The sequence below is a fragment of the Panthera pardus genome, unplaced genomic scaffold (assembly GCF_024362965.1).
Source record: "Panthera pardus isolate Hobbes unplaced genomic scaffold, ASM2436296v1 HiC_scaffold_7, whole genome shotgun sequence".
Classification (NCBI taxonomy): domain Eukaryota; kingdom Metazoa; phylum Chordata; class Mammalia; order Carnivora; family Felidae; genus Panthera; species Panthera pardus.
Window position 1 is genome coordinate 80191935 of NW_026527002.1, and position 13791 is coordinate 80205725.

At 60.5% G+C, this 13791-nt stretch overlaps 1 protein-coding gene across 3 annotated transcripts in view; it reads right to left on the minus strand.

Annotated features, from left to right (window-relative positions):
* Positions 1–13791, minus strand: part of LOC109273033 (maestro heat-like repeat family member 5) — a 61055-nt gene that overhangs the window by 11132 nt on the left and 36132 nt on the right. For all 3 annotated transcript variants that reach the window (XM_053896393.1, XM_053896394.1, XM_053896395.1), the window contains exons 16-21: positions 13412–13547; positions 12940–13112; positions 10477–10626; positions 9536–9690; positions 4526–4685; positions 3373–3554 (exon numbers count right to left, since the gene is read on the minus strand). In XM_053896393.1, coding sequence (XP_053752368.1) covers positions 3373–3554; positions 4526–4685; positions 9536–9690; positions 10477–10626; positions 12940–13112; positions 13412–13547 — 956 coding nt within the window. The remainder of the gene's footprint in view (positions 1–3372; positions 3555–4525; positions 4686–9535; positions 9691–10476; positions 10627–12939; positions 13113–13411; positions 13548–13791) is intronic.

A 13791-nucleotide genomic window follows, 5' to 3' on the forward strand; every position in this document is an offset into this window, starting at 1 on the left:
CCTTGACCGAGGCCCGGAGTGTTGACCACTCGTCCAGGGCCGAGTGCTCACAGGGGAGGTTAGGATGAGGTCTTCGATCTCAGATCCGGGACCGAAGAGCATATCGTTATGAATTGCTCGTTTGCTCCTTGTCAACTGCCAAAAACCAGGACTGTGAACAGTGTTTTAAATAAAGAGCTTTACCTTGAAAGCTTAAAGTTTAAAAGACAACAAATTGGAAGGAGGTGAGAAACAAAAAGGAAGCACCAAGTACTGTAGGGAGGTTCCGAATGTTAACTTTACATATGAGCTTCCTGGAAGCCAGGGCAAAAAGGAAAATATGTTGGCTGTACTTAGAAGTGGTCCAAGAGAGTGTCTTTGAAATAAAGAGAAATCAGATGCCCCATGAGAATGAGAGAGTTGGTCCATGATGGAGAAACTAAAGGGATGAGAAGTCCTTCATGGGGCAAGACGGGTCCCAGAGGAGAACCCAGCCGAGAACTGACCAAAGCAGTTAACTCTCTAAAGAAAGAGGCTTTGTTTGTCAGAGATCCAAAGGAAAGGGACCCAGAGGGAGGGCGGTGGTGTCTTTGCAGCCCTGCTGGGGAAGGGGTGCCATGCCCACCCCCCACTTGCTGGTCCCAGAGGCTGGCCCAGCTTAGCAGGGTGTCAGAGACTTCAGAGGCTTGATCCTGCCTCACTGGGGTGCTCCCTGGTATCCGGTGCCACCCCCATGCTGCTGGGGGCACCACAGACAGGAGGCCTCTCAGCAGCGGGTGCCCCGATCCCCTCCTTGGCCTGTGTCCCCCTTCATGGTGCCACATCCGCCGGGCGTCAGACCCTGGACTGCAGCGGTCGCTGGGTAACAGTGGCTGCCCGTGTCCCCACCGTCCCGGACTATTTGCTGGCCCTGCTGCTGGTTGGCCTGCCCTTCCTTTGGGCCCTTCGGGTTTTCCTCCGGGCAAGGGGGGCTCAGGTCCTGTCCCAGCCCCAGGGAGGGTGTGGGAGCCCCACCCGGTCAGAGCCCCATGTGCCCCCGCGGCCGAGGCGATTGGCTCACGGGTGAGCATGTGATCCAAGACCGGCCAATCAGAGCCGGTGGACTATGCCAGGCAGGGGGGTCAGAGACCCTGTCCCTCAGTCGCTTGGGCCACCTCCCTCCTCCCTGGAGAGGACTTGTCCAGAGAGAGGCTGCGGGGCTGAGGTCCGGGAGGGAGAGGCCAGTGCTGCCTGAGCATCTCCAGCCAGCTGGCCTGGGTAAGAAGCTGACAGGTGCCCCGGGGAGATGGACAGATACCCCCTCCCTGGGGGAGACAGACAGATATGTCCCTTGGGGAAACCCCAAGTCAGACAGACAGATACCCTGGTTCCTTGGGGGAGACAGGCAGGCCCTCTGCTCCCTGGGGGAGCCCCAAATCAGATGGACAGACACCTCTGCTCCCTGGGGGGGGGACAGACAGACACCCCCACTCCCTGGAGGAGCCCCGGTGAGACAGACAGACACTCTGCTCCCTGGGGGAGCCCTAAATCAGACGGACAGGCACCCCTGTTCCCCCCGGCGAGACAGACAGACACCCCGGCTCTCTGGGGGCTTCCGGTCTACGGGGCACAGATAACAGTTGTCAGGCAGTGGCCCTGGGAGGGGGAGCGGCAGGGTAGAAGTAGGACCACCGTTTTAGAGAAGGTGGTCGGAGACCCCGGCAAGAAGTGAGGGTATCGGGGGGAGCGGGAGCAGGGAGTGAGAGGCCCCGAGGCAGTCACACGCGGGGTCTAAGGAACAGTGGGGAGACGTCAGAGGCTGGAGCAGAGGGTGTGAGTGAGGGGCGTGTGACAAGAAATGAGGTCCCGGAGGCGGCAACAGGGAGCCAGAGGGAGAGGGGCCTCGGGGCCACTGCGAGGATCTGGCTTTTTCTGAAGTAAGTGGGGAGAGGCTGGGGGTCATGAGGCCTTGGATGTGTTTTGACTGGGATCGGGCTGGGGCGCGGAGGGCAGGAGAGCGGCGGGGGGGTGGGGTGGGGTGGGAGGTGGGGCAGGGGGAGCTGGAGGCTGGACCCGGGTGGGCAGGGGCAGGGCTGGGAGGGGGGGGCAGCAGACGGAGGGAGTTGCTTCATTGCAGCCCCCTCCTGGCCCTCCTACGTACGTTCTGGGAGGAGAACGTTTTTATTAGCTTATTAGGGAAGATTCATGCGTTTCGCACGGTTGATGTGAATAAAAAAAGAACTTTATGCACATTCGAATTCAGAAGCAATACGAGAAGAAGTGGCATTTTTTTCTCAGTGACGCGCCTTGGGGAGAGCTGTTAAAACTGACAAATTACGTGAAACACATCATAATACAAACAAATGAAAAGAGTCGGTCCCCGTGGGTTTTAAAGACTTGCTTGTTGGGTTTCTCAAGACACGACCTGGCGTGGAGGGAGGCCGCGGCAGCCGGCCCAAATCGTGGCCGAGCGCCACGGGGGCGCAGACCCTCTGACGCAGGCCCCGTCCACGCCGCTCAGGCCACACCCGCCCACGTCGGTGCAAAAGTGTACAGGGCTCAGAGCAATGCGCAAGGCGACCCGGAGGGGCGTCTGCCCTCACGGGCTCAGCGGTGGCCAGGGGGACACCCCTGCCATCCCACGGGCACTAGCTCAGCAACTCGAGGGCATTCTGTGTGTCTCTGGGAAAGCCTCTGACCCTCTCTGAGCCTCGGTTTCCTCATCTGTACAATGGGGGAGGACGAGAAACATCTCGCCGAACCCCCACAAGGACCACATTCAGGAAAGACCCGGTGCCCCGGTGTGGGCAGACGTTAGGTGCTGTGTCCTGTCACCGAGGATGTCTGCTGCCCAGCGACCCTCGGGGAGCAAGTAAAGCAGCCACATGCCTGCCCTGAGTCCCTCCGCGTGACTGCGGCGCTGGCCGTGACGGTGCTCGGGGGTCGACTCTCCCCCCTGCCCACCCCAAAGCTATGTCCAGGTCCTAAACCCCATACCTGTGAGTGTGGTCTTAGTTGGAAACAGGGTCTTTGCAGATGCAATCGAGTTAAGATGAGGCCCTTAGGGTGGCCCTAACCCATCATGACCGGTGTCCTTACAAGAAGAGGGAAACTGAGCCAGAGACACATGGCCGAGGACACCAGGTGACAAGGGAAGCAGAGGCGGGAGCAACGCGTCCACAGGCCAGGGACACGGAGACTGCCCGCAGAGCCAGGAGAGGAAGAGGCAGAAAGCGTCCTCCCCGGCAGGCTTCAGAGGCAGCACGGCCCTGCCGACACCTTGAACTCGGACCCTGGCCTCCAGAACTGGGACAGTAGGTGCCTGGTGCCGTGGGGCGTGCCCCTGCTTTCTCAGCCCTGGGAGGTCGGGGTCTTTGCCTCACCCCTGCAGGCGGAGCCTGAACGCCCCCCTACCTCTGCGGACTGGGCGTGGCCAGCGGCTGGGCCTCCTGGCGGGGCTGGGGCTCCTCGGGCAGGTTCAGCTCCGAGATGTAGTGCGTCTGGGTGAGGAGGGCCAGGAGGAGCTCTGGGTAGGCCTCCTGCACCGCCTTCTTGAACTCTCCGGCAAACTGCAGCTCATGGAGCAAGTTCATGGCCTGGCAGGGGGCAGGGGACACGCTGTAGCTCCCGAGCCTGGGGACGGCGGCCCGAGGCTTCCCGTGCCCACCGGAGCATTCGATCCGGAAGGTCCTCAGGGTGGGGGGACAGTGCTGAGCAGTCAGGACAGAGGGAGGCCAGGGCTCGGGGTGTGGAGGGACACAGACAAGACCCCCCTGCTGACCCCGTGCTGCTGTGTGGTTTCTGGCGGGAAGGGCGTTAAGGGGAAGGGCGGGGGGCCGCACGGGCACGGGGTGGACCCCCCCTCTGCGGCCACGTTCAGACGGAATCGAGCCTGGGGGCTCCGGGTGGGGAGGGGCACCTGTGGGCTCTGGGCTGCTGCTCAGGGGGCTTTAGGGGTGGGGGGGGGGTGTCTCAGCCGGGGAGACAACAGGGTTGGCCACGGCGGCTGCCTCGTAGAGTCCAGCCGTGGAGGACAGGTGTGGCCGTGCTAGGAAGTGAGCTCCCCGCTCCTGCAGCTGTGTAAGGAGGAAAGCTGGGCTGGGGGGATTCCTACAGGAGGGCGGGGGCTGCAGAAGGCGGCCTCAAAGGTTCCTCCAAGATCTACAGCCCCAGAGCCCAAGTGTGGACGGAGGGGTTCTCCATCGCCCCCCCGCCCCCGCTCTTCCTCGGCCGGAACCTGTCTCCTGGAGCCCCCCGGGCTGTGAGGCCACCCACACAGCGCGTCCGGGATCCTGGGGACACGCCCGTGTGACCCAGGGCCCTCAGCAGCCCTGCAGGACCACCGCCGTCCCACTTCAGGGGGTAGAAACGGGCTCCGTAGCCCCCCCCACCCCAGGACGTGCTCAGCCCTTGGCCGTGCCCCTTCCCCGGCCCGGAGACAGGGCTCCCCCTCCCCCAGCCTGGAGCACAGCGGGTGCCCTGGATGCCACCGGCGTCTGCACACGGGAAGCCGGTCTGCCCGGTGGCGGCTGGGGGCCGCGTCGAGGCAGTGGCTGCAGAGACTCACGGTGAGCGAGCGCAGGTAGGTCTTATCCTCGGGCGGGGGGCTGCCGTCTCTGGCCCCGGGGGGCAGCGGCCGCTCCTGCAGCCAGGCCAGCAGCGTGGCCACCACCAGGCGGCTCACGGGGCGCTCGGCCCCCAGGGCCCTCCACAACTGGAAGGCGTGGCTGTGGGCAAAGAGGGGCCGTGAGGCCAGCCCTGCTTGTGCTCGGCCACAGCGCGGGCCACGGTGAGCGGGGTCTCAGGCGCCTGGAGTAGTGGGGGAAGGGGAGGGGGAGGGAGGAGGCTGGGCTGGATCCGGGGGCCTGGGGGGTGGAGGAGAGCATCTCAGGGTGACCACCTTCACCACGAAGGGTGGTGTGGACGGGTGTGTGTATGTGTGTGTGTGTGTGTGTGTGTGTGTGTGTGTGTGTGCGGCCTGGGGGATGTGCCATGGACAGTGGGCCAGCTGCCCCTGGTCCGTGCTCCTGGGTCTCACTTTCAGGGTCTGTCCTCCAGGCTCCTCGCACCCCAGCTACAGACTCTGAGTCTGTCTGTCGCCTTCAGTGGCTCCAAAGTCCAGTTGACCCCTGCCCTCCGACCTCTGCCGCTCCGGGCCTCCACGTGTGCTGCGAGCACTCCTTCCCCGCCCGGCCTGCACCCGCTCAGCCGTTGGCACTTCTGCCTGGAGGCCTGCCCCGGCTGGCTCCTCCTGGCCTGGGTTTGCTGGGGTCCAGCTCCCCGGGCCTGACCTGGGTCGAGTGGGGGCCATCAGAGCTTTATGCTAACTTGTGTTCATTTTGCAGATGGGGACACTGAGGACTGGAGAGAGAGAGAGAGAGGACTGCCCTGATCGGGGCCCTGCCTTGTGACAGAGCAGCTGGGGCTGGGGGCCAGGCCTGCCCGGTCCTGTGACCTTTCCACTTGGTCCGAGGCACTGGCCCGTGACACCTGGGGAGGCAGGGTGTTGGGGCTCCCGAGAGGTCGGTGACCCTGACGGCCCTCTGTTTTCTGTGCTACGGGGTCTGTGGGCCTGCGTGCTGGGTAGAAGCTCCTGGAGGGGCGGGGGTGGGGTCCGGAGGCCAGAGCGGGGGCCTGGATGAGCCCCCACCCCAGTGTTCAGACAGCCCTGGGCTGGGCGGGCACGACAGCTCCGAGGCTTTCTGAGACTCTGAAGCATAGGGTGGGGCCTAGAAAGAGTGCGGCCCTTGCTGTCAGAAGGACGTGGGCCCAAGTCCCTGCTCTGTGCCCTCACAGCTGTGTGACCGAGGGCAATTCTCTGGGGGCAGAGCCTGCCTGGAGGGACTTAGGTGACAGGCTCCTTCAGGAGCGAGGGCACCCAGAGGCCACGGTTTCTACTTTGCTCTGTCGGCACGTGTGTGCTCAGCACGGTCACGTGTGGGCAGTGAACTTGGGGACAGAGCAGTGACAGAATGGGTAAAATCCCTGCCCGTGTGGGAGCGACCCCTACAGCGCGGCTCAGCCAGCAAGCAAGGGCACGTCAGACCAAGAGCACAGAGCAGGGGAGGGGAGGGGGCCGCAGGAGACAGCGGGAGGGCGCATCTGCTGTGCTCGGTTTCTAGTGGGGCAGCGGGGAAGCCGTCCCCAGGACGGGACACAAAGACCCGAGGACGTAAGGGGGAAGCCATGTGGCCCTGGCCTCTGGCCCCGACTCAGAGCCGTTGTTGGTATGTTCAGGGCCAGCATGGTCGGGGTGGAGAGAGTGGGCCAGCTCACGACCTTATTGGCCACTGTCAAGGTTTTGGCTTTGACTTTGAGTGAGATGGGGCCACCGGAGGGCTTGCAGCACAGGAGTGAGGGGGTCCGACTTACTAGTGAAGCCCTGTTCTGGCTGCTGGGAGGGAGGGGTGGACATGGCCAGGGACTCTGTGGCAGCCAGCGATGTCCTGACTAGGGTGGTGACAGGGCTGGGGACACAGGGGTGAGGGGGAGGGTGTGCTGCTGGGATCCTTGAGGATGGGTCTGGGTGTAGACAGGAGAGTCAAGGGGACCCTGAGAGCTTTGGCTAGAGAAACTGGGTGACAAAAGGGACAATGCGAAAGAGAAAAAGTTAAGGCCCTACAACAGAAAAAGGAACCCACCCCCCCAAACACTCGAAAAACCCCAACTGGAGGGCACAGGCCCCTTTCACTGCCACGAAGACACAGAATCTCCTAAATTATCTGGACTTTGCTACACTAAACAGAAGAGGGTGCCATTGAACTTGGAATCCTACAGAACACGCTACTAGGGTTTTATAGGAACGGGAACAAAACGAACAGGTCCACAGAGGTGTTGCAACAACAACAACAACAAAACCAAACCGAGAAAGACGGTCAGTTCACAAGAGAGGAAACCCCTCCCTAAAGAGCAGCCCGGGGCAGACAAGGCCGTGAGGCCACACGGCCCCTGCAGCCCCACGGACTCCAGCCGGCACCGACAGATAGGAAAAGCCACCTCGAATTGTCGCTTCAAAAAAAAAAAAAAAAAAGAAAAACCGCAGCGAAGAAAGGAAAAGGGAGTGGACTGAGTTCCAGGAAGCGGTGGGAGAGACGACATCATCTCACAGGTGGAAAAAACGCAAGACGCCCAGAGGGCTAAGACGGAAGCTGAGGGGCACTGAGGAACAGCAGAAAGATGCTCCCAGGGGAGGAGCAAAGAGGACAACGTACTGCAGGGACGGACGGACGGCACTCCGATTCCCAGTCTGGAAGGAGAAACGCAGCAGGGGATCGGAACTGATATTTGAAGCGATGACCTAGAGAACTTTCCAGAAACAGTAACAGCAACGGCAGAAGGCCTAAACCTACATAGTCAAAGAGTCTACCAGGTCCCTGCGAGAATTAACACAGAGTGATCAACTCTGAGACATTTCTTAATAAAACAGTTACATTTCGAAGGTAAAGAAACCCGCTCCAAGGTGTCCAGGAAGAAGGACCTCTTGCAGGGGCGCCCGGAGGGCTCAGGAGGTCGAGCTTCCGACTTCGGCTCAGGTCATGATCTCGCGGTTCGTGGGTTTGAGCCCCGCGTCGGGCTCTGGGCTGACAGCTCGGAGCCTGGAGCCTGCTTTGGATTCTGTGTCTCCCTGTCTCTCTGCCCCTCCCCTGCTTGTGCTCTGTCTCTGTCTCTCAAAAATAAGTAAACATTAAAAAAAAAAAAAGACCTCTTGCAAAGGCAAACATATTTACCAAGGCAAAAAGATTACTGTCATTAGACTTAATAGAAGAAAGTGTGAACCAAGGATTTTATGACCAGCCAAGCTGTCCTTCAAGGCACATGACTTGTGACACGCAGGTGCCCAGGGCGGCCTGGAGCTGGCCACCCCCCCCCCCCCCCCCAGCCTGTCAGAGACGGGCTCGTCCACTTAGGACAGGACTAGGGCTCTCCAGGGGAGGCGAGGGGGCGCGTGTCGGGGCCAGAGCTGAGCTGAGTGCCGACTTCGGCCAAGTGAACATGTGCAGCTGAAAACACAGGAGGAGAAGAGGGGTGGCACAGAGGACATCAGTCTCGCTGCTGGTTTTATGGGCAGGTGGCCGGGAGGTAGAAGGTACCCGTAGAAGATGGATAAAGCAGACTACGAAAGGTGAACCCATAAATGGAAAAAAGGATTAAGGATCATTTTCTTAAATGGAAAAAATGATTAAGGATCAAAGACCACGCCTCCCGTAGAAAAAGAAATAGAACAAATAAAATAAAACACACACCAGGACGGGATATGAGGATGGGGTAGAGACTCCACAAGCCAGTCGTATCGATCAGTGTGGAGGAAGCACTTAGCTCCCTGGTTAAAAGAAACAGACTTCCAATTTGGATCACAAATCGAAACCGGGCTCCACGCTGTCTGTGGGACGACAGACACACGCGGGGCCGACGCGGAAACGTAGGCGAGCACAGGCGCACCTGTTGTCCCGAGAACAGACACAGTGGGCTGCGGGCCCTCGGAGCATTACATGTGACAGGGCAGTGCACTCGATCATGCCCAACGTCACGGCTGCTCAGGAAGCTGTGTGTCTGCACAGATCCCATGACAACCACCTTTACGAGGTAGAAGTTGCGGGAGGCGGAGGGGTCCGTGGATAGAAGTGCATTAGAAATGACTCCAGCGTGCTGTTCTCAGAACGAGACAGATCCAAATGGACATCGGTTAAATACATATACAACACAGTCAATAGGGCAACTCTGAGGATACGCTTCAAGCTCTGCGCCTGACGATGGAAAAGACACCTTCTTCTCGGGGGCCCGGACAACATTCGCAACGGCTGTTCAAAAGATCCTCAAATTCCATCAAGCAGGTGACATTCTCTGTTCCCAATGCAAACAAACACACACACACACACAAAACAAAGCAAAACAAAACAGACCCTCCAGAACCCTCGAAATTACGAACAACAGCGTGGAAAGCGGAAATCTTTCTGGAAACAAGTCTCGGGTGCTGGGAGCTGGAGGGAGCTCTCTTCCGGTGCCTTCTGACTCCTCAGCGGAGTGGAAGCAAGGCTGGCAGCCGAGTGCGGTGTCAGAGGTGCGGGGGGCTGGGGGGGGAGTGGAGAGCTGCAGGCGGGTGGCCGGGAATGAAAAATGTGTGCTTTTTCCTCAGGGGCAGGTGTGAAGGTGGAGTGCAGGGTTGAGGGCGGGGTTTCTGGCAGCCGAGTGTGGCTGGCCCGCCTCCAGACTCAGGGTGGGGGGGGTCTGAGGGCTTCGAGAGAAAGCCAGCCCCACCCAAAAGGGCCTCGGTGACCACCGGGGTGGGGGAGGGAGAGGAGGTGTTGGCTGGGGTCTTTCAGGCGCGCCTGGGGTCCACGAGGCGACGGGTGACAGGGGCTGGGCCGGGGTGTCCTATGTGGCACGGGATGGTGGGCAGTGGCCCCCCGGAGCCGGCCTCAGGAGGCGTGCAGGAAGCGAACAGATACGCAGGCTCCCTCCCTGCACCCAGGCCTGTGGGGGTCCCTGTGGGCCGCTGTGAGGGGGCAGGCAGGAGGGAAGAGCTGGGGGTGGGGCCCTGTTCCCCGCCCGGGGGAGGATGGAGGGTGGGGCCGGGCACCTGTCCAAGGGTATGGAGGGGTCCAGGAAGGTGGCCACCAGCTCCGAGGTGTGGTTCCGGGCTAGCAGGGTGATGGCGTGCAGGGCGACTTCCTTGGCTTGGGGGATGTGGACAGAGCAGAGCTGCAAGTGAATGGCTCGGCCCAGCTTGGCAACCTGTGCAGGGAGGCAGAGGATATAGGGGGGAGAGCTGGTCTGATGGGGGAGGCCAGCCCTGCCCGGGGAAGTCTGAGGGAAGGCACGTCCCCGCCCCGGATGCCTGGTCAGAAGGGGAGTCCCAGGCTGAGGGGAGAGAGGTCCCACCACCTTTTCCCCTGGCACGAGAGGCCCTCCAACTCTGTCCAAACATTGCCCAGTCACCGGAAGGCTCAGACACACCGGCCTCGTCACCTCCCGAGCAGGCCACTTGGGCACACGCTGTTCTGGGAGCCTGGAACGCCCCTCGCCTTCCACTTTCGGTGCCCTTGCTCACCCGCCTGGGGCTTCCCCATCTGCAGGACGCGTCATCAATCGTCCTTTTCCCGGGGGCCACCCCCACCCCACTGGGTGCAGTTCCTATGTTGTTCAGTCCTTATCTGTCCGTGTCTGCCCTGCCCATTGGACCGGGAACTTCTGGAAAGGTCTGTGCCTTCTCCTCCCCCATGTGCTACGCCAGAGCCTGGAGCAGTTGTCCCATCAGCGCCCGTGTGCCTCACGAGCCTGCAAACACCACTCAGGGCCCCAGGACACCTGCTTGGGCCGTTTGTTCATTCGTTCATTCATTCGCTCACTCATTCATTCAGTGGAACTTGTCAGGGTGGGGTCTGTGGCTCCCCCATCGGGGCTGAGCTCGGGGACGCTGCCTTGGCCCAGAGACGCTGGCTTCAGGTGCTGGCTGCCGGGCGTCCCTCTGCCCCCAGACCCGTCCCGGCCCACCCTCAGCGGGTGCCCCGGCCCTCTCACCGTCTCCAGCTCGGCCCCGTGCTCCTGGATGGCGAGGAGCAGCATGTTGGCGGCCGCCTGCACGTGGAAGGAGCTGGGGGATCCCAGTCCGTCGATGGCTGTCCAGATGAGGTCGGTCAGTTCTGCCACCGTGAGATGCTTCATGACCTCCTGTACCGGCAGGAGTGAGGGCAGCCGTCACTGTGGGTCACGCGTGCCCAGGTGTCCTCTCCTGCCTTTGCTTTCCCTTTCCCTTTGCTTCAGGCCACTCGGGTTTCTGAGCACCCGGTAATTCTGAGCCCCTCTCCTCCGGGACCACACGTGATCACCTGCACATGTCTCTGAGCCAGCCACGGCCCGGGGGCAGGAAGGGAGAGAGTGATGCCCACGGTAGGGCAGAGGCATGGCTCCCTTCCTCACTCAGACCCAGTGCTTGTCCTGGGACCTGCACGGCCCCGCCAGCCTCCTTTCCTCCCCTCCTCTGCCCTGTCCTCGCCTCGTGGGCTTCCTCAGCTGCCCGCCTCCGTCCCGCTGGGTGCTTGCTCCCCAGGCCAAGCCCCAGCCCTCCTTCCATGATTTTAAGAAAGAGCACTTGAACTTCAGAGTTGTGAAGGGTCTTCAAGGTCACCTGGGTCACCCCCTAGGCCCAGAGAGGCGCGTGGATGCCCTTACCACGGCATAGGCTGGCTCCAGAGCCCAGGGCTCCCGTCCTGTGCTAGGGCCTCCCCAAGAGCCCAACTGGCCTCTGCCCGTGTTCTCCCAAGAGTGACTCTAAGTCCAGACCGTGAGCCGCTTGGGGTGATAAAGAGGCTCTGGAGGAAATGCAAGGTGGTGGGTGGGACCCCTGCTCCATAGCCTCAGACTATAGTCTCTGACAGCCCGAGGCTGGCCCGGGTGGAACCTTCCAGAAAGACTTCGAGCATTATTGCTCAATATGGTGGCCACCAGCCACACGTACCTATTTAAACTTAAACTTAACTAACATTTAAAACCTCAGTTCCTCAGCAGCACTAGCCACATTTCCAGTGCTCAGTACTGGGTACCTTGGACAGTGTGGACAGAGACACTTGTATCCTTTCGGAAAGTTCTACTGGAAGGCTCCGACTGGAGCGTCTGATAGAGGAAGATAGAATGCTGGTGACAGGGGCTGACAGAAAGGTTTGAAGTCTGAAAGGATGTTGAAGGAGGTAACATGTTTCTTTGCATGCTAGCCTATTTGGTGAAATGTTTGAAAGTCTGTTAGGATGTTTGTATTTTTATTGGATATAAAAATAAGTGTTAAATAACAGATGTTAGAATATTCATTAGAATCATTATTCTAAGATTTTGGTAAAATGTCTGTGAGACTATTAGGATTAGCTGCTGGTTAGAATGTTAAAATAATTTTAATAATTTTAATGGAATATTTGTAGCCCTTACCAGCTGCGTGCAAACGCTTCTTCATTTGGTTCAACTTGATGGGTATCTATCAAAGGCTGGCTCTACCACCAGGCCTCGCGCTGAGCCCTGGCAAGACCCTGCCTCTGGCCTGGAGTGCCCAAGGTCTAACAGGGGGAGACCGATCAGTACGCCAAGGACAGGGGTCTTTGTCAGTCATGGGCTCAACACCAGGAAGGGACGAGCAAAGTCACCAGGTGGAGACATCACGGACTGCCCACTCCGAACATGAGGCTCCAGGAAACATGGCTTGTCCAGTTAACGCCAGCATCCAGCCCACACTCAGTGCCTCAGACTCGCTCATGTTCAGAAGAGAACACAGATCAGGCACAGGATGTCACAAAGTTACGGGACCTCCCTGGGGTGATGAGAGGGGCCTTGGGGGAATTGCTGGGCTCCCCGAGGCTGCTGACCGAGAGGCTGATTGAGGTAGACCAGGTGACCGTGCAAGAGGAGACGTGCTCTGCCTTCATAGGAGGAGGGTCTGGCTTTCGGAGGGTTGAGAGGCCCCCCGGGAAAATGAGGAATTCAGGGATATTTCTGCAGAATTCTCATCCCGCAAAAGCCAGACTTACAGGGAAGGGTGTCTACCCTGGGAGCCGTCCCGACACCACCATTTACCGGGTGCTCATGGTGGCCAGGACTTTACAATGCCAGCCTGCTCATTTTACGGAGAAAGCTGGGAGCTCAGAGAGGGGAGAGGGCTTGTCTACGCTGCACAGCCGTGGGGGACAGAGCTGGGACTCAGGCCTGGGCTGCTGACCCCAGGGTCTGTCCCTGGTCTCTCCCTCCAATCCCCCCTCCCCCAACTCCCAGGTCCCAGGCCAGGGGCCACGGACTTCTCCAAACACTCTCAGTCAACCACCAGAGACACAGGTGAGATCCCAGCCTTGGTTTTTTAATACTTACTCCTGGCTCGGGGTCTGATCCCCCCAGGGGTGCAGTAGGGCCACCCCAACAGCTGGAAGCCCTGTGGTGGGGGGTCGGAGCAGAGCACGGCCAGGCCTCCCCCCACCCGGACCTACCCACCATTCTAAGGGCTTTGACCTTGATGACTTGGGAGCTGCCAAGCTGGAAGATGTGATCCTTCGGGAATGCCATCTCACGGGGGGTGGGGGGAGCTGTCTGCTGGTCTCCGCTGCTCCAGATGGGGGCCCCATCCTCGCTGGCCTGGGAGAGCTGCTTGGGGGCCTGCGCCTCCACGTTTGGAAGTTCCCTCGCTGGCCAGGGGCGGGATTGGGCGAGGGTGAGGGCGGGGCAGAGGTGGGCTGGGGTCTAGGTTGGGACAGGCAAGAGTTAGGGTGGGGTCGCGTGTAGCCAGGGTCAGGCCTGTGCCCTTATGGGGACGGGAGTGTGAGTGGGCCTGGGGGAGGGGGGCGTTCCAGGGCCGTGGCTGGGGTTAGAGGTGGGTTTGGGGGCAGATCTGGGATGGGCTGTGTTCAGCAGTGTGGGTGTGGTCTCAGCTGAGGCTGTGGTCAGGGTGGCCGTGGGTCCACCGTGGTGGCCCTCGGAGGCTCACCTCTCTGGAGCATCAGGAGCTGGTAGAGGTGGCCCAACCCTTCCAGGCTGGAGTGCCGGGTGGCCTTGTCAGGGTCCTGGCACAAAATCCCCAGCATGCCCACCAGCTGCCCAGTCCTCCTGAAGTCCTCTTTGGCCTGCAGCGAAAGTATGGGAACCACAGAATCCAGACCCTACCGTGGGGTCTCCCCTCTGCTGTGCACTCACCCCAGCTCGGCCAGCATCAGAATGCATCCCCTCCAACCATGTGGCAGGGCTGGGACTCAGCTCTCGGGACCCCAGGCCCAGGCTCTGCCCACCCAGTCGGGCCGCTATAGTCAACAGCTCAGGGCACAACTTAAGGGGCTGACCCCAAACTCAGAAACGAAGAGAAAGAATACT